Here is a 26,889-nt window from a genome sequence, read left to right on the forward strand (position 1 = left end):
TTTCAGAATATATTTAATTTTTGTTGTTGATAGATAGATAGATAGATAGATAGATAGATAGATAGATAGATAGATATCTTGTTCCAGATTCAGAGCAGAGAAACTGCTGGCCTTGCTGGCCACATCTGATTCTACACACACACACACACACACACACACACACACACACACACTCACACACACACACAATGTTGAAAGCCTTTCACTTTTCTAAAAAAAATACTCCTGACAGTACTGACAACAAATTATATTCAATGTGCCTACACCTTCACTATCCCATAAATTGACTGTTTCTACTGTCACACCACATGTCTCAGGAGCCCATCACCCGTTCTTCTTAGTTTGTACCTATGCTTCCTGTATGTCTGTTCTGATTACGCTTTGAGTTTTACTTCTGCCACCAAATCAGGAAACCCACAAATTTAACTCAGACACCATGTGAATACAGCTTAAAAAGGAAGTGCGTCAGTTGTGCTGTGAGAAACAATGCTCCTTTAGACTTTGTGCTGTAATTCTTCTGCGGGGGGCTTTGACTCTGCTGTACCTTATTACCACAAATCCAAGCTTTGACCTAAAGGAAGGAAGCTGTTCTTCTTTGTATTTGTCGCCTGTAAAAGAGCATCTTAGCAATTTCCTAGCAGTGACTTTTCCATCATGGTTGTGTTTATATTCTGCTGTTGTTTCACTGTATAGGTCTACCGAGTGTCATCCATTTACAGGTGTCTCCTTCCTGTTGTCAAAGCAACACCGCTTAGAGAAACAGACAAGGCCGAGGTGAATGCTGTGGTTGTAAGGTGTAGTTTTTCACATGAGACGTGATTTTACATTGAATGACATCAGTGGTATAATCCAGCTCAAGTATGCAAAATTATTTTTAGTCTGCTGAAGAACTGCCAGATTTGAGTTGAGGAAGAGGCTGAATGAGGAACTACAACCAACAGTCAACACTGAAATATTCAGCTTATTGTAATCACACATAAGACTCAGGTTTCAGGGTGATGAAAGCCAAGGAAAAGTTTTGCCCTCTTGGAAACAGAGTTGTCAGGGACCAGCAGTTTATTGAATTGTCATTGTTTTCTCCTTAAAAATCCCCAGACAGCTGGTTGATACGACCCGTCATCTACACCACCAGCCCTGGTGATATATTATGGATAGACTGCCTGGGTGAAGCTGCTTTTTGACATCATGTCAGTGGCAGTGGCCGAAGGAAGGAAGGCTGGACATTTAAGATACCGTTCCCTGTCTATTTATGTCTCATTAAAAGACATTTTGTTCAGACAGTTCAGTGCTCTGAACTCTGGCCAACTATTTAAGCCCGCTCAGCGGGACGAGAGTTTGCACTGATCTGGGGAGAAGGGTATAGTAGTGAGAGCAAAAGAGCTTAACATTTGACATTACTGTAAAGCAAAGAGGAATAATGGGAGCAGAAAGAGACCAAAAGTGAAAATGAGTGTCTTCAAACAATCGGGAAATACACAAGGGTGGTAAAGAGTAATCTGCTCCTCCTGTGTTGTCTGTTCCACTTAGGGAAAGGCGAGGATGACTGATTGAGGCCACAGCTGTTCAGGATAGTAACAAACAAAGTTGACTTTGACATGATGGAACTTCCCTCACAAATGAAGGACACATCCTGTTTTTAGAGACCGAAGGTGAGGAATTGAAACAATGCAGGAAATGTGACGTGTAGAACAGATGAAACTGTAAGGCATTTGATTGGAATTCTCCCTTAGTGTGTCCCATGGTGGTTTCATAACAATATTTTTCAGATCTGTAGCTCTGTATCCCGTCTGGTACTTGACATTGCTGCTCTAATCCACATTGTCATTTCATTGTACACCGGCAGCTAATTATGCTGTATGATTCTTGATTGCTCTTCAATGGGATCTGATGTAATATATCTGTTTGTCTTACGGGAACACCTCCCCATTGTTTAGCTAATTACTATGAGACTGGTATTTGATTGGCAGCGCACCAAAGTAAGAGGCCAATATGTCAGCCAGTCGCCTTGTTTAGATAACAGACAGAGTAAATGATGAATGAACTGAGTTCATTAGCTAATAAATTAAAATGAATTGATGTTATGATGAGACAGTGAATGGTCTTGAGAGATGAAGACATAATAAATATCATGTTGTACCCCTTTCGGCCCTCACTTATAGACTCAGGCATCTTGGTAATAAATGTCACATAGACTTAAAATCTCCACACACAATGCTGGTTTGTTTTAAGCTAGTTAGCAAGCTAATAGAGATGTAATTGAGTATAGCAGAAAGGAGACACTTGTTATTATCAGACAATGAGTAAATGGAGCAGAGATATGGCCTGTGCAGTCAGGCTATCATGGCCCGAGATGAGTGCAGCATGCAGAGCACGCAGTCTTCTGTCATCTGCCTGATGAGAGACTGGAGCGACACCTCTCCCCTGAGAGCTCCCCAAATGGTCCAGGCTAACAACGCTCTCCCAAAGAATTAACTGGCTCAACCCACCAACACAATCCAACACACACACACAAACACACACACTTAATTGTCAGATTCTGACGGGGTCTTACAAAAGTGAGGCCAGTCCCTGAGCCTGGATCAAGGACTCAGATCACTGCTTTTTTTATTATGGCAGAACTCACAAAAGGCAGAACGAGGAGCTTGAATCATAAAAGGAGGTGGAATATCTCACACACTTCAAAATTGTGTGAGATATTCATGTAAGCCATACTGTAAAAGCATTTTTCAGTTATTTTGATATTGTGACATTACAGGACAATAAATACTGATCTGATCTGCAGTACCTCTAATGACTGACTACAACAGTCTTATATAGCTTAATTTTTTTTCCATGCTAGCGCCGCATGTCTCTAGGATGGTAATGTCAGTCGGTCAGTTGGTTGTTTGCACGGGCGGTCCACCACTTCAGTTCAGACTGAAATATCTTAACAACTATGGGATGGCTTTGCCACAAAATCCATGTATAGACATTCATGGGTCCCAGAGCATGTGTCCTAATGACTTTGGTGATCTCCTGACATTTCCTCTAGCGCCACCATGAGGTTGACATTTTGTGGTTTTGAGTGAAATGTCTCGACAACTATTGGGTGGATTTTCATGAAACTTGCAACAGGTGTTTGTGTTCTCCGTATGAATTCTAATGCCCTTGGAGATCCCCTTACTTTCCATACAGAAGCATCTTCAGGTCAAAATGTCAGTTTGTCCAATACTTTTTTGACCAAATACTTGCAAAAATAATAAAATTCCCATCAGCGTTAGCTGTACTTTTTGTGTAGCGCTAATAGGCAAATGTTAGCAAGGTAATGTGCAAAACTAAGGTGGTAAACATGACAAATGTTATATACCTGCTAAACATCAGCATGTTCGCATTGTCATTGTTGGCATGCTGATGTTAGCATTTAGCTAAAAGCACCGCTATGCCTCAGGGCAGCCTCACAGAGCCGCTAGCATGGCTCTAGACTCTGAGGGTTGTTTTGGACGTGCTAAATTTGAGTGATATTTGTATTCTAATTAAGGAGTTTATCTTAATTATGCAAAATAAGCATTTTGTGTGTTTAACTTATCATATTTAAGCATATTGGCTTGTTTTTCTGCGTGTTTGCAAAAATCACTGATGTAATCAAACCTTTCACAGCATCAGAAAACATTAATAACTGTCTTAAAGTGCTTAAAGTGAAATTGATCTACAATGCAAAAATCACTACTCCCTCATTTTGAAGTCATTAGTGCAATAGAAACATTTTAATGGCTTATTTGGACTTTTGTGGTTGCTGTTATGTAAATTTCCAAGTCTCTACCTATAGCCATGTAATTTCCTGTTTTGCTCCCTGACTTCGCAGACCTCATTGTATGGAACAGGAAACCAGTGTTATTACATTCAGAGGAGTTCATTTCTAAAGTATGTGACTCATCCAGCCTTCCCTGGACTTCAAATGAGCCATTAGGCCTACACCACTGCTGACTGGGGATTTCTTGACACCACGTCACCCTTCCTATTTTAACTCAGACAGGCAATTTACTAGAATTCATTACTGAAACTCAAGCAAACAACATAAAACTTATCAAAGAGCTCAACTGTAGTTATAACTCCATTCATGGATTTTGGAGAGTCTCTGTATTTCAAATAATGGCCAATTGAAGTGCTAGTTATATATTGAACACTGGTGAGAAAAGGGAGTAAAAACAAGCCGTGAGAAGATGTGGATGTGTGAATGGAAGAGACAGTGAACATAGTTTTGGCAAATGCCATGAGCTACCTAGTGGGCAAGAAAAACTTGTTGTTTATTGTAATGTACCAAGTTACTAAGCTGTCAGTCACACAAGGAGGTCTCAGTGCATCTTTACAGCTGTGACAATGTGTGTTTTCAGTGTGTTAGTAGTTGTGGTGACTGTGGTACCCAGACTGCCTTGCTGCTGAATGTTTTATGTATTTCAGTGGTGTGAAACATTTTTGTGACTGACATGATACTTCTTTCCAATCGATTAAGCTGACATCTTAATGCCACAACTGATAATATCTGACAGTAGAACAGGAACTAAATCTATTCTTAAGCAGGGAGTATGAAAATGCATTTGTTTCCAATTATGTGTAAACACTGGAGGCAAATTGACCTGTATTTTGAGATATGGTGGATTTCAAATTAGATTCTCATCAGCAAAACTACTATTTCTTTATAAATAATTTTGTAAAAGTTTTATGAGGTCAGATGTTTATTAAACTTTCTGATTATGTATTAACAATATCTGGGTCTATTTGGGTAAAAAATTACCATGCAAACATCTATTCAATTTGTCAGAAAAATTGGAGAATTCATTGCGCAGGACTAACATTTAAGCATCACTGACAAATGAATGTCTCTGCCTCTCGGGGCAATATAGGGAAATAGGCTTAACTTCAAAAGATGTTTCCAGTTTTTCACAGGAAAAAAATGGTACGTTTTTTTTTTTTGGAGTAAGCTCAGATATTGAAGTCAAACTCACAGTGTATTTGATCTGAAAGATCTGTGAAAAGCCTGGTAGCCTGGATTAGCACTTAAAATCAAATCGGTGCCACTGAAAGTCATTGTAATGTGATCTAAGTGATAAGATACTTTCAGGAAGTCCTCTGGGAGTCCTCTGTAGTCTGTACCGGAGCAGCACAGGCCGGGGAGTTCAGACACCAAAGGTCCACTGATGCAACCTTCCCCTGCTACCAGTAAGCCACATCTGAGAAAGGCATTAGTGGACTGCCATCTGATGGTGAACTCCAGCTGATGCAACTCAGAGATAGCGCCAGGAACGACTTTGCAAAATAGCTCTGAATCTGCAAGATAATGCTGTGAATAATGAGAGCAGTTTGAGAAGAAAAGAAACATCCTGGAAGTTGTGATTCTTGCCATGAAACTTCTTCTCCCATCGCACCATCAGAACAACTAGCAGGAAAAATTAGCCGTCAAGCAGCATCTGTTGGTAACAGGATTTTCTGGACAGGAAACAGGATAGATACTGTGTAGAGACTTTAAATGTGCTTGTTGCCCGCTGTTGTTACTTCCCTCACACACACTGGAAGCATACAGGCTTTAGTCTCAGCAGCCTCAGTGGTATCTCCGAGCCATCCATCTTACAGAGGGCAGATCATTATGTAGTCGACAGGTAGCTTTAGGTCGGGGGCAGGTGGGACTGCTTGTACTAGATGAACTATAGGCTGCTACTGTTCTTTACTGGACCTCTATAAAAATCAAACCAGCCCCTTTTACTGTTGAATCATACATTACACTTGTTCCATTCTTGCAATGCTGCTACAGTTGGTTGCCCCCAAAGCTGCATTTAAAGGATCATGTTTGTGTTATTTTATCTTTTTTATTTTTACCAACAAATCCCATTAAAAGACCAAAAACAGCAATGCATTTATCCTGCTAACAAGTGCTGTCTCTGTAGCCACAGCTTGTAGCTTATGCCTCTGTGCCCATCGTCATCCAAAAACCATTAAAAACACATAAAACAGTCACACCATTGGGTGTTTATTTTGAAACAACTCTGCAGCAGCATTTTCTCTGGACAGTAGCTCCATGTTGGGCAGATGTCGCTGAGCATGCTGGGGGATGTGGTTCCTTGCTTTGTTAGTTTGACAAGCTACAGTGCTACACTGCCTGTGTTCATTGTAATTAAAGAATATGTCAACCAATGCACCAGCCTGGCTCTTGTTTGGCTCTTTTCTCTGTGTTTTTAATAGTTTTTGGATGACGGTGAGTTCAATGGCACAGAAGCATATGCTACATCTGGCTGTGGCTGTGCAGTCAGTACTTGTTAGCAGGATAAATTCATTCTTGGTTTTGGTCTGATTGTGGGATTTGTTGATAATAATAAAACAGATCAAATATGCCGGCCTTGTCCTTTGATGCAAAAGCTGTGTGATTTTTTTGGCGGAACAGAGTACAGCAATACTGCTCAAATACAGCAGTACAGAGATGCTCTCTTGGATTCTCTCTCTATAATCATTTTGTAGGATGAAAAATATACAAAACACTATTATCAGCACCAAACTTCTTGGTCTCACGCCTACTGAAAATGGATGTCATGTTCTATATTCATGAGGACCACAATAAGATACAGAAAGAATAGATATTTTATTTTGATTACTCCAGTTTGCGCGATTATAAATACATTCTATGGACATAAACATAGAAGTAACAGGGCATCTTTAGTAATCTGTACAATGACACTGAGATAACAGAGATTTATCATGATGTATTTGGGCTCAAAGACCATTGGTTTTGTTGATTTCAGTCCTAGGTTCTAGTGAAAAATGTGTTACAGTATCTGCGTTTGATGCCACCATAAAAGCTCCAGTGCTTGATGCTCCTTGTTAGGAAAACCTGAAAAATATGCCAGTGATTTGTCTATGCTCTATGGGTACAAAAGAAAATTGTCCAGAGTGCGTTTTTCACATGGAAATAATAAATTATTGATGTTTTGACAAAAATGCAGAATGATTTCCCTTTGGAGAAAAACAGGCTATTTAAATTTAGACTACAAAAGTTTTGGTTCAGTGACTGGTTCTACTCTGTTTCCCAATAAGTAATGTTAATTGGCTTCTTAGTCAGCAGAGAAACATAGTAATTCAAGAAAATTAGACCTTAAATGATTGGAAATGAGTCAGTAGTCCAGATTATGGAAGAAAGAGAAAATAGGCGAGTCATGTCTGCGTGAGACAGAGGTAGAGCTGCTCAGATTGCATTTTGTGCAAGGGAGGCTAAAAAAAAAAAACGCATGAAAACTGAAGAAGAGAGCAAAGATGATTGAGACACAGGAAGAGAGAGATGAGGGTGAAGGAGAGGGTGAGAGGAAATATAGGTAACAACACGCTCACCGTGATAGAAATAAAATTCTCACTACCTGCACACATGGACACCCACACACACACACCTGCAGCTCTCTCCCAGCGGGTGGCACTGTGTAATTTGGCACATCCATTTCCTAGGTTGGGTTTGTCTTCAGTGCTGTCGAGGCAGTCACAAACCCCATCGGGGTATTCCAGCCAATACTTGAATGATGTCACTTTCGAAACACACTCACTGAACTGCAAACAAATCTCAACTGTGGAAAAGTGTCTTGCTCATAACTGTCCCATTTTTCTACTGCTGGTGATTCTTGTCATAGGAAGTTTGATTTCATCAAGCCTTCAGGTGACTGATTGCTGAACGAGTTTGACCCTGTTTTCTCTCGCTGCACCACAGCACTGCACTTTCCATGGTCTTCCCCTTTGGTCCGGCACTTAATTATGTGGCTCTTCACAGGGCCATGTATCCCAAACTGTGTCCCCGAGGCCAACAGGTCTACCCTTGCCAATACTCAGTAACATCTGCTCTGCCTTAACGGCATATGGGAAAATTACATGGCAAAAAACAAGTTGCCCTCCCATGACATTTCTTCCCTTTGATAGTTCACTCTCAACTCCACCACTCAATTTTAGCCCTGTGCCACTGTATGTGTGTGTGTGTGTGTGTTGGAGCCAATGGAAATTGACCTCCCACCACTACAGATGGATCAGACGAGGAGAAAGTCTACTTTGAGTCATATCCTGTCACCCAAATTACCAACAACAAAAAAACAAAACAAAAAGAATCTTCCAGGTGCACATGGTGTACTTACTGTAAAATGTTCAGGAGTAGTCAGCCACATCTCATCAGCAGATGGATTGTGCTTATAATAAATAATGATTCAGTAATGAAAGGAATGGTGGACGAAATGTTGTTTGTGGTGCTAACAGCTTAAAAAATTATAATTTAACCTAACAGATTTTTTTGACACTGACATATTATCACCTTTTGTTGAGGTCTATTTTGCTCACCACCTTAGCTGCTAAATGCTTCACTGTGTTCACCAGCTAGTCGCTAATTTAGTCTCTCTGCCGTTTGGAGTTGGGCAGGTATCGTACAGTGGATTAGAGCTTTTTTTTTGCTCAGAACAACTACCTACTGCATCTGGATGGTACACTATGAGAGCGGTGAAAGGAACCAAAAAGTTGAAGTCAAGTTGCATAAAACAATGAGCTAAAAGATACTATAATGCTCTGTAAAGCTCAGGGGGGACTGCAGAGTCTGGGGATAACTATCTGTGGGTTTGTGAGCGACCCTCTTTCACGCACAAGTAGTCATTTGAAGCATTGTTAGTATAATACAGTAGCATAATACAATATATTGATCATAGCAGCTTTAAAGAATTCAACAGGAACTTGTTTCTCTGAAAGAATGTCCCTGGTACTCTGAATAATCCCCAGACCTTGCTGTGAACAGTTTTTATTGGAACTACTTTCTACCAAAGAAATTGTCCCTAAAAACAGTTGAATTAGAGAAGTGTGTTTATCCGGAGTAATAGATGTCACAGTTTTTCTTATTTTTTAATGCCGTGAGCACCACAAATGAAATTCCATTCCCTTCCTTTATATTGGGATGGCTGCAGAAAGAGACACATTTCTCTAAACCTTGACAAACAAAACCAAAACGTTCTGCATGGTTGGATGCCACAATAGGTTAGAAAAATGTGTTTTTAAGTAATTTGGGTGAATCAAATATTTAAGGACATATTCCAATAAGACAGGTTCACATCCATTTTGTAGTCAGGAGCAATTAAAAAATATTTTTGCTCATCAGAATGCCATCGATGCCATGTTTGTTCATTTTATGCCAGAAAACAAGGTACCACTGATATTACTGCTACTGAAACAAGTTTGACTATTTGCATCGTCTACTCCTACTCTAACATAAGCACAAGCACAGAGACATTATTAAATGTTTCTGTATGTATGAGACAGCTCCAGGTAGAAACCCACTGCTTGTTTCTTTCTTAGTGGCTGCGGCTCAGTTGAAGACGGTGGCTGATTAGGAGGTGAGCCCCATATAAGGCAGGATGAGCAAAAACAAGATGACTCATATAGATCAGTCTCCAAGCAATTTCCCTCAAATAACCCCTTCTCTCTTTCTGCTACTGGCAGGATCGGTGATGAGCTGACCAGACTGTCTCACTCGGCTGCGTCTCCAATCATTAAATACCTGGGGAAGTTGTAATGGAATACTTCATAAAAATGTTGAGGTCCATGTGCATGAAGTACCTAAAAATTGCAACACTGATCTAGGATCACTGGTCAGGTTGCATTACTGCACTTTGCTGTAACGCAGGAGACAATCTGTGCTACGCCAAGATACTTAATGAAAATTGTCAGTTTTACTCGCAGAGTCAATAACTCCAGTTTTCTCCCCGAGAATAACATATAATAGCATGCAATGCGAGTACATCAAGGCAATCTTTTCACAATCTCCCATCGCTGCAGTACTACTTTGCATGAATTACAGTAAAATCTGGAGTTATGCACGCAGATAGGCCCCAAGCTGTTAGCCTGTTTTTCTCAAAGGTTTCAGCGAGAGAGAAAAGGAGAGAGGGAGGAGGAGGAGAGAGGAAGAGGGAGGTAGAGAGGAAGTCCTGGGGGGAGACTTGCACTTGCTGCAAGAATATTTCTTTTTTAACTCATTCAAAATGGAAATAATAAAAAGTCATAAAAGGGAGGAAAAGAACTTTGATCAAGTTTTGTGAAACTTTATATTCTTCATTTTTTACAGTTTTAATTTGGCACATGGCACAATCAGCATGTATGCATCTGGTATACATAAATAAATATTAAATATTTTATACATAAATATACATATAGAGCTCTTACAAAGACACCTAGAGTGGTCTTGGCTTAGGATGTTGCAAATGACAACAACAATACATAGAAATGATTTGTGTTTTGTAGTCTAAACAGTGTTTTAATTGTTTTGTAAGTGGGAGTGATATCTCCATAGAAGCCCTATACATATATGTATGTATGCCCATATTTATATATATATTCAAAGAAAAACAAGTGTGCACTGATGTAGGTTTATTCAGTGCAAACAGGCCACTGTCTGCTTTTTAAGAGGAACTCTTACAAAGTCAATGGAATCATGTCAGTTAGTTCAGTTGAATCTTTAGCTATTTTTTTTCTCTTACACGTAAAATAATAGATTTATTTTGTAATCTTTAAGCAAAATTAGACATATATAACTTTGAAAATAACAAAAGTGCTATTTCGCAAAGACAGACACCCAGAGACGCAGCAGAAACACTACTGGTGGTGAACCAAAATCAACAACATGAGAAAGTACTCAGCCCCCACCCACCCAGAAACCACATTATACAACCTACAAACAAAAAAACAGGTGCACGGACACACACACACACACACACACACACACACGCACACGCATTCTCTCACACACTCTCACTCACACACATACAGCCTCACTCACTCACCACTCTCGCTTTTGCAAGTTCCGACAATGTGTCTCTTCCTTTATCTCAGCCTCTTAACCGTGCTTGCACGCAAGAAACGAGAAATCATTTTCACATGCACACAAACACACAGGTGCTCTAAGCAGCATGTGTACGTGCACACTTTGTGGAGATATTATCAGATAGCTTAACAGATAAATTGGCTGTAAAAGATGCACTTTTTTCTTAACAAAACAATCACAGTAACATAGTATTTATCTCTGCCTTCTCATCTCCCGGCAAGAGCTGTCCCAGACAAATAATTTCTATACGAGATTAAAAAAAAAGATAACACCATTTGTGTGGCTGTTGTGTTGGTACGCAACAGAAAGAAAAAATGAGTTGCCCAAAATGGGTTTAAAATCTCTACATCTGCATATCCTCTAGGTTCCCATCCTGGATTCAGTCTCTCATCTTTGAGTCTCATCGGCTTGTAACACACTCCACTTGGAATAGTCTCAGGGAATAGAAATAATGACAAAAAAGAATAAGCTTAGTAAGGCATTGAAACGTAAAACAAAACAAAGAAGCAATTAAAAACATTTCGCAAATATTGACGTAGAGGCCATTGTTTGAGATGTGTCTCCCGCAGGAGCAAGAGATGGGAAATAAAAAGCACTTCTCTTTGTTTTTGTTATGAATTCAAGAAAAAAATGTGTTGATATCTCCTCAGTCTGCTTAAAAAGGCTTTTAAAATGATTATTTTAGAAAAAAACACTGCAGAAAGACTCCCTCCCCCGATCAGGAGAAGGGAAGCAGTTTGATTTTGGCAGCTCTGCACAACTTGACATCCATAGAGAGCTCTCAGCAACTCTCCTCGTAGTAAAAGTCTAGTTAAATCTCTTCACGTTTTAATCCGACTCATGCCCTTCCCCTCCCCTCCCCCTCGCAGCCCTCCCCCTCCCTGTGATATTTATAAAACACAATCCTTTCCTCCGTTCGTTCATCTTCCTGCTCCTCCTCCTCCACCACCACCGCCGCCTCTTCCTCCCCCGCCTGCGCTGGCTGCCCCCAGGCCTCCTTAAAGCTATACGCGGGTGGTTGAGTGGGAGTGCGGCAGGCCGGTGGAGTTGAAGCCGGTCGTGAAGGTGTTGTAGGGGTGCAGGTTGGGCATGCCCACCAGGGAATTGGGGATCATGGTGATGGTGTTGGGGGTCATGAGGGGAATGTCGTCGGGGGAGCGCCGCAGAGTGAGCGTGTAGTCGGGCAGCGAGGCCAAGCGCAGTGCCCCCTCGTTGCTGTTCCCCGCCTCACACTCATGGTGTGTCTGGTTCATCTGCAGCGACATGATCTCCTCCTCCGGCGCGTGGTGGCCAATGTCGTTGGAGGTGGTCTGCCGCTGCGGGCTGGGCTGCCCGTGGCCGGAGTCCTGCCGCCGCTTGTCCTTGCGGTAGTAGAGGGCTGCGAAAGCCAGCACATTGAGGAACAGCAGCGAGGCTCCCACAGCGATAGTGACACTGAGCTCTGTGGAGTAATCCCGCGGGTTCTCCACCACCAGCGGCCCTGTCTCCTCGTCGTCGCTCCATGAGTCTTTGTCCTCACTGTTGTAGGCTGGGGACATGGGAGGCCTCTTGGTGTTGAACGGCCAGGACGTTTTCCCGTTGGGCCTCTTGGTGGACAAGGTGTTCTGGGTGGTGTCCGGCGGGGGCACTTTGGTGGTGGTGGAGGTGTAGTGGAACATGTCATGGAGGTTGTACAGGTGGGGCACTAGGTGTTTCCAGAAGGCCACTTTGGTGGCGCGGTAGTGGTCGCGCACACGTGGCTTCAGGCCGATATGCAGGTACAGCTGATCCTGGGGGTTGTACTTGGACCAGGCCACCTCTTCAAAGCGGTTGGCCTTGGTGTGGATGAACTTGGTGTCTTGGGGAACCGGTTTGTTGGGATCCCTACAGACAGACAAGAGACAGATGTGATAGAGTGTTAAAATGAGATTCTGACAGTACATTTAATTATTCATGCTCTCACATTCATGTGGGGATGGGAAGTACATAAAAATACTAAAAGGAAAACATACCAGTACCAGTCACAGCTTATTTTTTGGCATGAAAGGGGTTGAGCCACTACTGGAGAATTTATTGATCTCGCTTGGCAAAACCCACAACAGCGAAAGCACAAATCCACAACAGCAACCAACAGACTGCAGTTAATAATTGATCCAGGTGTGTAAGGTGTGGTATGTATTACGCTTTCTGTAGCTGCATCAACTGACACGGATTTCTCCTACCAATTTATTTTCCCAGTCCACTTAGATTTTTATTTGTACCACAAGATCTCCATGGAGCACGACCCTGTCCCTCTCCTCTTTCAGCCACTTCTCTGTGGGCATAATGTGCCTGTCTGTCTCATCCCCCCTCTCCTCTCTCCCCAGATGTTGTTCTTAATTCAGTTCTGATGCAGCCCACCCACAAAAACCAGGACAGAGGCTTTTAAAGTAAACACATATGAATAAGTCAGCAGGCTTTAGGGCTCGTGTCAGGAGGCATCTTGTTGTTGATAATCCAATGCTGGTGGAGCCCCTCCACTAATTGCTCGGGGAAGGCAGCACAGTGTGCATTGGCATCCAGTGTACTGATGTAAAGTGGACCATATTAATCAAGCCACTAAGAGGAAACTGCAGAGCTGTGTGTGTGCTTGGATATAAGGATGTTTGTGTGTGTGAGACTGAACGCAAGAGACAAAAAGGATGTGTGAGGGTGTGTGAGACTGAGTGAGAAAGAGAGAGAGAGAGGTTTTTTGGATGCAGTACCTCTTTTGCTCTACAGAGTTCACTGTTCCACTTTTCGACAAGTTGCCTCAACATCGGATGGCCAACCATTTCAATTACAGTGAAGCTATTGATTTATTGAATTAATTAACATATAGCAATCTCCCACAATCACACAACTCCTTGTTGCCTTGTTGTCGTTCAATGTCATGCTATTACGTTTGGAACTGATGAAATTACTTTCTGTGGAAGAACCTGAAAAATAGCGTTGCGGCCTTGAAAACACAATAATTGATGTTGGAACAGAGAAGTTAAAACTGTGTTGTTGCAAGGAGGCAGGGATCTGCACGACATTTCTCTAAATGTCATGAAATATCCCTTTGTGGGTTTGATTGCGATGTCAGTGGCAAGCAAAGTTCAAATTTGGGGATATAGCGGCTACAGTGTTTTTTTGGCACGGGCTGAAAAACCTCCAAACACGGCCAAGAGAATTAAAAGCCATGCCAGAAGAATTCAGCCTCCATCCTCTCTCCTGTTCGTTTCTCTGCTGTCAATTTTTCTTTTTCAGGTCAGTGCTTCTGGGAGAGGTGAGAGAGAAAGAGAGGAAAGAGAGAGAGAGACCAGAGAGAGAGAGAGAGAGAGAGAGAGAGAGGGGTAAAGCAAATTGAGATGGCTGGAGCTGAATCCCCGGACCTGGGCTGGTGTCAGCAGAGCAGCCCGTAAATAACCTCTTTTATTAGGCCCGTAATGATCCCCAATGAATATTGACAGCCAGACTATGATGACTTTGTAGCTGAATATCAGTAATTAAGTTTCAAAGGAGTGGGTGGTGGAGGTAAGGTCATATTGATCTCCCCGTGTGCAACATGCCAGAGAACAGGACGTCAATGGAGCAGCCTGAGACGTGGTTGTCTGCAGCCTGCGTGCTTCATGAATTCTCACAGCAGTCTTGTGCATGCCGGCACACACACGTGCAAGCAAATGTTCTCCCTCTCTTTCTCTTATACACACACACACACATACCACATATATACATACAAGCTAGGGCTGGGTATCAGTACTTGATACCTTTAAAGGTATCGACCGAAATAACCCAGTACCAAGTAGTATTGAAACATCTCCAGTCAAACGATACCAGCATTCGATCCTTTTTGTACCCAGATCTAGAAAAAATTACTATTTGTACGGTTTTGCTCGTAGCCAATCACAGCAAGTGTTCTTCGATTTAATGCAACGTGTGATTGGTCCACTACTGCAGCTAGGAGGAGAAGTGACCGCGAGAGGAGCAGCAGGCAGGCCGGGCAGGAGGGACAGCGACAGCTGAAGAGATCGGCGTGTTTACCGGAGAAACCAGCTCACAATCCGCTGTATCAGCATCACTGCTGGCTGCTTGTGGGTTTTTTTGCGGTTGGTTTGTAAAACAGACACAACCAGAGCTGCACATAGCCTAATACAGCCTCTATGCTTGACTCAAACTGTTAACTCATAGTCCTTCAGAATTAACATTTCTATTACTCAACATCCTGATAAACAAGGCTGGTCTGTTGTGCTGGCTCTCTACACACAAATTAAAGAACACTTTTAAAATGTATTCATGTAAAAAATAATTTGGATCGGGAGGAGTGGTGGCATTTCATGCAACTGAATGCTGCCATTCACATCGCACCAATAGAGTACTTCATCGAATGAAGTACTCTATTTACTACTACTACTTTAAGGGTACTGTTATTAGTACTGGTATCGTAATTTTTGAAACGACACCCCATCACTAATAAACACACATGACAACAGTGCAATCTCAGTTAATGGGAATTCCGGGCATTTCCAGAACACTGCAAATGCTCTCTTTTCAGGAGGGTCAGTTTGCTGAATCGTGATGGCAAAAATATTGAAAAGGTACTTGGATAGATCTCACAAAAAATCAGTGTGTGCAGGGAGCAAGGAAACAGTGGTGTGGAGGAGTTAGAAAAGCTCTTTGGTGGCTGGCTGGCTGGTTCAGTGCAAGTGAAGATGAATAATTTAGGGAACACAAAGAAATCAATGTGGCATCTTTAGTTAATTTGATTTGCCGCATTAGAGAACAACTGGCTGCCTTATCTAATTACACACACATATGCTTGGGTAATTGTTGCAAAGTCAGTAGTAAACAGGGTACATTCCTTTGAACAATTTCTACCACTGCTGCTCAACTTTGGGCTCCATGCTGGCTTTGAAGTCCTGCCCTGAGCTGTAGAGTCAGAGGGAGTGATCTAAGCTCAGTCTCTGCTGCTCAATGTGGTGAGGGCTACTAGGTTACCCTGCTATATTTGTACTGGGGTGCATGGGTGCTGTGTGATGGAATATAGTCAGATCCACTTTATAATGATTTCTGAGTGATGTGCTGCTGTGTAAAATATGGTAAAATAGTGCTGTAACTGTTGCTGAAGTTTTCTGCAGGTGACAACCTATCTGAACTCCCCTTGCAAGCATGTGAGGACAAAATAACATGAAAAATGTAATATATAACTCCGTACAAAACAATGGCAAAGCACAAAGTCTTCCTTTGCAGTCACAGACACAATCTGATACACAAGAACTTATAAGCTTCACAAGATATTACTGTGTTCATCCTTTGTAGATAAAAAATAAATAAAGAAGGTTTGAAGTTGTTCTACCTATACGGTGCAGAATGTCTTAATCTGTGTGAACAGAGACATTTTGTTTCGGCTCTGTGCTGTTATGGGTTTGTATCTAAAACAATGTAATGACTATCAGGTCAGCTGAGACTAGTTACAGCTGAATACTCAGAGATACAGATAGAACAAAATGGAGTTAAATAGGTTGGAAAGAAAAACTTGACGATAAGATATCAACAGTCTGCTGATCTTGATGGGCCTTAGAAGTCACCGCACAGTAAAGAATTTTCATTAGAGATAAAAAATGAAAACACTTATTAAACATTATCTTAACCTGTCAAAATACTTCTGGCAAGTTGAGATGTAAGTAAAAAAAAAAAGGCTTTATTGCTTTGCCTGTTCATTTGATGTGCCTGAATAGCCTCAAATTAAAGCTAACACTCTGCACTTGAACTTCTTGGTCATCGTATCATTTCACATGCAAATATTATAACAGTCTGGCGATAAAACGCAGAACAGTTCGTCATTGTCCAAACACTTCCCGAGCTCACTGTATGTGTTCAGCTCTATAGCAAACGCCTCGTTGTGACTTGTATGAACAGCCCTGGTATAATGTGATGTTTGTGGTCCTGTTGGGCTCTTAGAGCTCTGCTGCATTAGCTGATAGCCTGCCTCCTGTCAGGCCTCCCACTTAATCTGGATGGTCATTGGAGCTGAGGCTGGACTCCCAGGCAGAGGAGAGGGATTATTACACCCATAAAAGCAAAAAGCTTTAATGGCCTTTCAGATTTCCTCTGATGTGTTCATACGGCTGTGGTACTATAAACCATCGCCTTCATCTCCTCAGTGCCCCCCTCCCCTCATGATGACCTGCTGACCCCTGCTAACCTTGGCCTGCCATGCGTGTTTAAGTGCTCCCATGTGTTTGTGTCTGTGATTAACTGGGAGTTTGCGTGTGTGTGTGTGTGTGTGTGTGTGTACTTCGTCTCCTGTCTGTCAGCTTGGGTACCTGTGTGTCTGTGTGTTCATATTTGTGACGCATCATGGTGTGATGACCTCTGGGGCCACACAAGTGCAACACGTGAACACAAGACACGTCACATTTCACAAAGCAGTACATGCTGTGTAGTGACGGTGACGAGCACCTCTAAGCTGATATAAGAAAAAGCCTTCTGTAAGTGTTAAACTCTCTTCAATAAGATGCTGCGCCACCTGGATGACAGACACGACTCCCAGCTCTACCTACACATGTGGCAGAACGGGGCCCGAGCTCATTACCTATTCCAAGCCATATCTGCAAGCACTGATGTAAAAGGTAGATAAGGGGGAAGAATGAATATCATTTTCTTTCTTTTTTTCATTTTTCATGTACCTCCTTCCCCTTTTCATCCTGATGTAATTTGAAGCGCTTGAATGATCATAGACCTAGCCATCACCAAATCTGAAAAGACACGTTTAGGTGCCCTAAGGCAGAAGACAAGAATCTATTTTCACTACACTCAAGGTCTCTGAATCCTGAGCTGAGTATACCGTCTCGATATAAAACAAGGAATACGCAATAATTCAGTGGCACTGATGCTCATTTTTCTGAGCTGCTAAAATATGCAAAGTTGAAGCTGTTTTTTTTTGTTATTGTTGTTACTGTTGTGTAACAAATTCATCCCCTGCAGGTGTTTAGGTAACACAAAGTAAGCAGCTAATTGTAATTTTAAACTCCAACAGAAGGTTCCCAACACCTTTCCCTGTATTCTGTGTAAATATTTAATAAATACACTCAATCTAATTCTGTTTGTAGACTTTGTCTTGGCGTGGCATAGGGCGCAACTTCAGCACTGAGCGGGCAAATTATCAGGTTGTGCTCTTTTACCCTTCATGTGGTCCCACGCTGGGGCAGAGGGCTGAGTGATGCGTGGATCATATCTAATGGCAGCCTTTGGTTCAGCAGGCTAAGTGATGCAGGGCGAGGCGCTGTGACTTTGGGGCGTGCTGTAGTGTTGGAGGACATGGCTCTCGGACGGCTCCTTATTATGGATGCTATTGATTTGTTTGATTAGATGAGTGGCAGCAAGCAAAACACCTTGCCCTCCCCAACACCTTCCCTTTCTCCCTCTTTTAACCAATTAGCAGCTTTCTACCACTTCTAAATAGCTGTTTTTTAGTATTTACATTAATATTTCTAATGGTTTTAATCTGACAACCATCTATTTATGAATGTACACGTGCAGATCTACTTCCTTTTCTCCTCGTCCTCCCCCGCCATCCTCTCATTACATTCAGCACACAGCATGGACACCGATCAATGCCATCCAGGCCCCTTAACAAGCCACACCACTTCCTTACCTTCTCTAATGCAAATCAGGATATTGGCTACAAATCTCCTATCAAGTGAGTTCCTATTTAATGGAGTAGGTAGATGGCTGTTTGGGGCTGTGCTGTTCCACAATGAGGAGCATTCAAAGACTCCTGGTACAGGTTGAGTTGGCACTAACGAAGGAAGCTGAAGGGAACGGGGGATAATCTGGCCAAGGAAGGGGATCAGGGATGAATGATGTAACTACTAGACAGCTGGGGTAAAAAAAAGGCTGAAGCAGTGCGTGAATGAGGTCAGACAGTTGATGTATATGTGCTGTTAACCCTACAGAGGAGACTTGTTCGATTGACAAGCGGGAGGAAGACAAAAAAATCAACTAGCAGGGTTGTAAATCAAAGTGCCAGCTGTAGACACACTGTAGTTACTTCTTTCTACATTTGTTTGGTCGGCAGCCGTTCTCACTAAGACAAAGCAATCAATACTGCATATTTTAGCTCATGTTGTGAATGTAAAACATGAGCAGACTTTCTTTTTTTGTACAGAATAATGAGAGAGAGGGGAAAGGAGGAGCAGTGGAGGAGAATGAGGAAAGAAATTCAACACATGACAGCGCTCTGCTCTTTAACTACCTAGCAAGGCCCTGCACAGCATGTGGCACAGCTTACACACAGAACAGGGGAAATGAGCACCAGCCAGCAGGAAAAAAACAAGATGTGGGAAGATGGACCAACATATTCATAGCAGCGATGATATGTAATGATTGATCTTTTCTGATCTTTTCATCATTCTGTCTTTTCTGAAGAGTTCTGCCAGTGTTTTTGTGTATAGTTGCGTTGCTGTGCTTGCATTTGTGTTTGAGAAGGTGTGGAAGTCGCAGTATGTGGACTTGTGGCAAAAGTTTGGGAGAAACTGTTCAGAAGAAGTTGTTGTGGCAATAAAGCGCAGGCAATTTTTGCCTGTCAATAGTAAAACAAATGTTGCAGCCAGAAAAATAACTCTGTGCTGAGTAAATCCCTGGCTTCTGAAACATCCCTAACTCTCAGGAAAGAACAGCCTCATAGTGTAAACACACACTCTCACAATCGCACTCACACACATGTGCACACACACTAAGAAGATTTGACAGTGTGCACTCTCTGTATGCTTTTATGCTTCACTGACACTGATGGAGGAAAAAAAAGCGCATGGGCAGGGATTTGCCCTGTAAAGATGACACATGAGAGCCAGGGACAGGAAGAGCTTTGGGGGAATGCTGCTATGATACACACTGTTGACATGCAGCCCAAGTGTCTCAACATCGTGTCACACATGTTTCTACAGCCGATTTAGAGAGGGGGCAGGAAGTGCAATCTGGGTCAGTTCATTACGAACATCTGGAAGGGGAGCGAGAGCTGCTTTACAGATATAGGGAAGATGACTGTTGGACAGGCCACGAAGGCAAAGAGAATTCAACTGCGTCTTAATTAAAAGGATGTCCGCTAGAGCCAGATTGGGTTGGGTGGTGTTGGAGGAGAGATCTATATCCCCTAGTGCGGTCTAAATGAGGAGGATGAACTTCAGAATCTATGGGAAATATCTCACATCCTCAAGCCCCCAAGAGGAGTTGATGGTAGAGTCCTTTACTTGGGCTGGGGTAAAATTACCCTTTGGAGCACCACACTGAGTTTTCTATTATCCTGGCATCTAATCCCAGGCTTTTTACCATCTGAGTGCCTAATTGTGGTCTGCATGTAATCCCCCAGTTTGGAGTTACGCCAAGGCAACACACCATAGGGTGGATACTACCCGTAACATGGCGAGCATGGATCTAGAACCAGTTTACTCTCCCACCACGCTGCTCCTTGTCTCAATCAATCAGTGAAGCAGATATCTACAAAACTGACATAGGGACCGCAGTAAAGTGCAATTAGTTGTTTCAACTTCTGCTGCATGCTAGAATGAAGGCCAAGTTAGGGTTACGGCAGGCTTACTGCCCATGGCACTGTGTTGAATCCGAGTGGTTGTAGGTAAGATGGACAGGCTGTCATCATCCATCAGAATTAATTAAGTTCAGAGTGATTCAGTACACACAGTACACCGTGTATTTCTACCTTGAGGCTTTACAGTTTTCTCGTTCAAATTTAACACACCCTCTCTTCTCATAACAGCAGATAATATATTTTTTGAAGGGACAAGTAAAAAATTCCATATATATTGTATCTACAAATTGCAGCTTTGTATATGTTGACACAAGATGGCTGCCAGGCAGAGGAGACAGCTGTTTAGTCCGAGATCAGTCCATCTGCACTAGTCTGCCATTAGCAGTTCAAGGATCTAGCAGAGCCGGCTGCCCGGGGCTCAGCCTATCAGCCAGACGACTGGATGTAAATGCCACCTGATTGAACAGCAGATGACATAGAGACAGATAAAAAACAGAACAAGATTTCAGACTGCGTCCCTTTGAGGATGGGATCAATACCTCTCTGGTAACAGGGATCGTCAAATTAAATTTCAGTTGTAAGAAATGATTACTGGTAGACTACTACAAAATGGCCAAGCTTTGTGATGGGTGGGGGTAATATTGAGCATTGTGGGGAGCGGGAGTCACCCAGGGCACGAGTGATCGACTGGGTCCACGCTGAGGGAATCGATACCGCCGAGGGCAAGAGTTTGATATGTCTCCCTGATTAGTCTCTGTGTCTTTTGGGCCTCGATATAATAGAGCATAGATAGTATTTCCAGCCAAACACACACACACACACAAGCACACAGAAAGTATACAGAAAGGCAGGCAGCCATGCACACATACTCAACCCAAACAGTCAGCCAAGCACAAATAGCACAGCACACATTCTGGAGGAACATTTAATCTTCCTCAGATTCAATATGTCTCAGGTTTTCAGACTGGGACCCAGGAAGTCCAGGCAAAAAACACCTCTGAAAAAAATATCTCTGTTGAAAAATGCCTTTTCTGTCCTATACTATCCATTGTAGAGCTTCCTTTTTCCTGCAGCTTCTTTTCTGTAGCACAGAAGTCCTTTTAATAGGACTGAGATAGTATTTCTCTCTGTGACTTTTAGTAACAAGTTTGTAATTGTGTGATCACTGGTTTTACTAATTTGAGTTGTGTGAATATGCTGTGTTGCTACTATTATTAAACTAAAAACCAAACATCTGATCTAAATTGGGATTAGAGATGGCTACTGAGGACTTGTGTTAAATTGGTACTTATTGGTTCCTGAATGGTCAGAATCATAATACTTTTAAGATCCTGCAGCAGCCAGTACTTCTATTAGTATATGAATGTCATTCATTCATTAATTTATCACAAGCGGCAACCTCTGGGGCATAAAAATGAAGCTAACGGAGAAGTGCTAAAAACTGCAGTTCCTCAAATGGCCACTTGAGGCTGACTCCAAAACTTCACAGCAGAAATAAACATGTTAACAGCCTGGTACAAAAAACGGTTTTGGTCTCTATAGCTAATTTCCCCCTTCATGACAACTGTGTGGGGTGTTCATTTTTTATATAACGCACCCGTTTAAATTATATTAAGGCTTAAAGTTATGCATAATTAGGAAGTTGCCACTTTGAGTGACAGGTGGGTGCCCTCTCAGGTGGTTAGCCGCTAGGTCTTTCAGCAACCAGGCCTCATTCGGCCCACCTCAGCTCCACCTCTTTGCCCATTTTTGGATTAGCTGGAGTCAGGCACTGCCAAGATGGCAACGGCCAGAGCTGTCCACTTTTAGCTTCAATGGCTCTTCAGAAACCTATGGGTGATGTCATGGACACTACGTCCATGTTTTATACAGTCTATGGTTTATCATTTAACATTTTCATTTGGTCTACTGTTAAATTAACTTTTTCCCGTCATGTAGCCGTCTGCTAATAATGATGTGTTCCTTTGCGTTGGGTGACTACATCATGCCTATGTTTACATTCTGAGGACTGTATGGCAGACAGATTAAAATGCTCTGAAGAGTGGGCTATCTGTAACAAAGAGAAAGAAAACACAGCTAACCCTACGTGTATAATAGTTGTTGTGTGTAATTGGAACTCAATGGGATGAAATGCTATATATTTACGGTGTTGAACTTTCTGACCAAAGCGGCTGCTGCTCCACCATCACTGCAGCCAGTCCACTCCCCCTGGCTCGAGTTAGCAACCGGCTTCAATGCCCAGAATAATGCATCGAGGCAACCCAGAGTCAAGGTAACACTCGATATCAGGTGAAACAACTGCACAATTATTAACTTTAGAAAGTAACACTACTAGTTTAAACAAAACTTAAATGTATGTCATGCATTTTCAAATCCTTTCCTGCATCTAATGTGTTTTTGTAGCAACTGACCTCCTGTGTGCATTTATTGAGTCACTGCTCTCAACACATGTGGAGGAGATGGTTTGTTGTTTTTCCTGTACTAACCAATTAAATTCTAACAATACCCATGCCTAATATGGATAACTGATAAAAAATAAGATACAGTCATTTTACTCACCCAGTCTTGGCAAAGTTGGTCCAGTAGGTCATGACCACAGCACTGAGCATGACATCGTTCTTTGAGAAGTTACAAGGGAAAAGGTCAGTGGGACCAATCATAGGAATTCCAAAAACATAGGGCACCTCGTCCCCGTGAGCGGCGTCTGACCAGGCTGGCTTCATCAGGCTCTGGCAGTGGTGGTAGAAGGCGTAGAAGTAGGTGGGTGAGCCGTAGCGAGCGTGGAGATCAGCTGTCACCACCGATGGCTCCACCCATTGGTGGTCGGTGAACAGAGCCACCAGCGTCTTGCGCCTGGTCTCTGGATTGTCTCTGTCTGCCCAGTCTGTGTACATGAACTTAATGGTCTCCCTCAGTGTGTCCTTGCCCTCTGGGTACCCGTACAGACTGTCCACAAAGTCTGACACAGAGAAGTCAAAGTCATTTCCAGATACGCCGTCCTCTGAATCCACCACATTCTCCACAAACCGCAGCCCCTCGCCCTGGTTGACCCCCAGCATGATGTCGTAGTTGAGGAACTCGCCCTGCTCCATAAGGATCTCGGGGTCGTCAGGGATGACATCACCATCGATTACAGGTCCAAAGGCCACGTGGTACCTCGCTGGTTGTATATCCTGCTCCACCAGCTCCCTGGAGCTCTTCTTCCTCAGACAGTCCACCATGTCTAAGGTGTCCAGGACATTACAGCCCACCTTCTCCGCCAGGAGACGTGTATACTTGACCGGCTGGTAGTTCACTGCCCAGCTGGAAAGGGCTGACCCGCTCTGGATAATGGCTCTGTGGAACAGACCTGCACAAGGACACAGGAAGAAGAGACAGGATGATGTTTAGTGTGTCAACATTACGGCGGATAATTCAGTTATGTGCTATACTACATGATAGTTTTTAATTTTGTTGCTGCCATGATCAAAAGGAGGCTGTCAGCTACACAGTTGATAAGAATAACAAAGGCCAGACAGAACAAGTCCTTGTTGCCACACAGAACAATAACGGAATCATGGCTGTGATAATGAATGTGCAGATGGCCTGGTCTCACAGACAGCTCGCAGACAGAGAAGGGAATCAGAAATCTGTCATCTTCTTTTCTTCCATGCATCTCTATATGCTCTCTTTGTAATAATCTCTACATGTTTGTCAGGAGCAGATGCTGCCAATATGGCTCCATAGGCTTTGTTGCAAATAGAGGATGCACCACAACTGGCAAACCAGACTACCATACCAAAAATATATTCCTTTTCTTGTATGAAATGCAGAAAGTGTCCAATTTAAGTGATCTTGAATATATGAACCCTGTGCACATGCCTTCCCCCTGTTAATGTACTTTTCAAGGTAGGTTAAATTGGATGAACCTCAAACACTGCAATTATAGACCCAGATGCTCCTTTTTGCAGTCATTACACACTCACACACACACAGTACCTCTGCATCAGTTATGCCTTGCATAAGTTAAAAGTCATTTTTTTACCTGAAAGATCACTAAATTCTACAGGAGTTTGTGGGTGGATTGCTATAAATAAAACTAGACTCCTACTCCCTACATTTGCAGAAAGAATGGAGCTGCACATATTCACCCGCCAATACAATGCAACATGATGGCACACAATGAAAGAAGACCAAGCTGAACAGAACACCATGGTCTTCTGCTTGTAATATACAAAAATAGATTTTGCACTAAGAGTCAACAGAACATCTATTATGTGAATCTACATAGGAGTTAGATGTTTGTGTGTGAGTGGGCTTTAAAGGGAGTGGAGGGGGCTCAGAAACAAAGGCAAACAAATCTACAGTCTCATGGGGTGCTCTCACAAATTAAATTACATTTTAGTTACAGTGCAGTATGAAGGAAATCTAAAATGACTTTTCATCACAAGGAACAGATCCCAAATAACAAACATCATTTCCTCAGAAATAATTGAATTGCGTCCCCTTTGAAAAATTTCTCCTTACAGACAGTATAGTGAAGGTGACATGACATCCTCTCTGTCTCGGGTAGGCCTCCCTCACATCATCGCCAACGCCTCGTAGTCTCTGTCTTGACAGCACTACTCATCTGTCCTCCTGATATGGTTTTCGAAATCACATTGCTGTTTTACCAATCTCAGAGAAAATCAGAGGCAAAGCGCCTACCCCTTGACCATGCTGCTTTCTTGCTCATGGTAGTTTCACTATATTCAAGGAATACCACTGAACTCGTGATATTGAAAGCCACAGCGGATGAAACGCTCCTGAAATGGCATGCATAAAAAAATGTCATTAGACGATTCCACATTTAAGCCACAAAGACTAGCAGAGAAATATACAGGCACGCAGACTCAGTTTGTGATATTTCAGCGTCAGTGTGGGTGGCTGTGCTGAAGTCTTTGTGTTTATGAGGTAAACAGCAGACTTAAGTGCCAGATATATCACTTTGGTAGTCTTAATCAGAGGCGGCGGGGGGCTTATTTCTTCTTGGCGAAGATGAAGTGTTTATTTACAGAGCTATTTACATTTATTTGTTCGCAAGTAGTAAGTAGAATTAATGTGTCTGAGTGAGTGCACTGTGAAATGTTTCTGTGGTGAGTGTGTTTACTAGTATAAGCCACAATTTGAACAGTGAGTTTGGTTCTGAATGCAGCTGTTGGCAGTGAAGATTTGAATACATGTCTAAATATGAGTTTTTCATTTAACCTCAGTGAAAGAAATGTTTGTTTTTCTGCATTATATGTCTCATTCTACGAGGATGAGACCATCAGCTTTCTGTGGCCTTGCTCCGACGCTGCCCTTGGAGCTGTCCTGTGGTTGTGCATCTCTGCAGGATGGTGGCCTGTGCCGTGTCCCAGGGAGTAGAAGCAGATGTCGAGGGTTTCACCCACTTGAAAGCATTAGAGGGGCAGCCGCAAGATGAAAGATGGCTGCTCAGAGGCAGAGAGGGGGGCTGGGGCTTAATCCTGCCATCCCTCCCTTCTCCTCCTCCTCTCCCCTCCTTTTCCTACCCCTCACTCTTTAGTGGTATAGCCTCTCTTCACATCTCAACTCAGATTGCGCTGTGCAAACAGAGCCAGTCATGGTGCAGGGAGTCTGTCCTGAATCCCAATGCCGCCAGCCATGCCACGGCCACTTTCTAAATGCCTTTGATCAGAAGTTGCTGTAGGAAAACGTTTGCCAGTAGAGCAGCTCCTGTGATTTGACAGACATACGTATATCAAATCCGTTTACCGTAATTGAGGGGAGCGGCTTGAATGCAACAAGGCCTGGTCCCCTGTCTGTCTGTCTGCACCCAAACCCACAGATGGCCAACTGCTGAGGAGGCTGCAGCCAGGTTGACACAACCAGATTTATCTCCTGCTTTGGTTGATGAAAGAGAGGAAGAGTGACTGAGGCTTTACTATTGTTTGTCGGAAACATATAAATCCAGCACACATGAGCTGTCACTGGACCGATAAATATGTATTAGAGGCGTGTGTGATGAGCCCCACTGTGGTAGGAAGCTCACTGGGGAAGGTCAGAGAGAGAGGAGAGAAGAGCACAGGCTCTATCACCTACTGAGGGAATCCACTAATTATCCACACTGGGAGATGTACGTGTGTGTGTGTGTGTGTGTGTGTGTGTGTGTGTGTGTGTGTGTGTGCATGTGTGTTTGTGCTGACTTTGATTGATAAGACACAGAGATGATAAATAGACCGACAGACGACAGGCATCATCATGATGGGGGTTAACCATTTGTGACATTGTTTTGTCTTCAGTATCTACTCTGACTTCTCATATCTAGCATGTTTTACTTTGAAAAAGCAACAGATAGCCCTAAAATTATCTGCCTGTGTTTGACATGCGAGAACCCGACACCCAAACTGTGAGCAAATCCATCAAACCATAGCGTCGCTGGCAGATTGAGGTCACGCTGAATTATGACTGGAGCTCCGAGGTAATCACTCATTGGGTCCCTGCTAAAATGCTGTCGCGTCGCACTGCAGCC

The 26,889-nt window shown here is 42.8% G+C and overlaps 1 protein-coding gene across 4 annotated transcripts in view; it reads right to left on the reverse strand.

Moving 5' to 3' along the window:
• Positions 1–6,588: 6,588 nt before the first annotated feature.
• nlgn3a (neuroligin 3a) overlaps positions 6,589–26,889 on the reverse strand; it is a 187,053-nt gene continuing 166,752 nt past the window's right edge. For all 4 annotated transcript variants that reach the window (XM_044205312.1, XM_044205313.1, XM_044205309.1 and 1 more), the window contains 2 exons: positions 22,938–23,727; positions 6,589–12,715 (listed from right to left, as the gene is read on the reverse strand). In XM_044205312.1, coding sequence (XP_044061247.1) covers positions 11,857–12,715; positions 22,938–23,727 — 1,649 coding nt within the window. In that variant the 3' untranslated portion in view covers positions 6,589–11,856. The remainder of the gene's footprint in view (positions 12,716–22,937; positions 23,728–26,889) is intronic.

This window comes from Siniperca chuatsi, linkage group LG8 (genome assembly GCF_020085105.1).
Source record: "Siniperca chuatsi isolate FFG_IHB_CAS linkage group LG8, ASM2008510v1, whole genome shotgun sequence".
NCBI lineage: Eukaryota > Metazoa > Chordata > Actinopteri > Centrarchiformes > Sinipercidae > Siniperca > Siniperca chuatsi.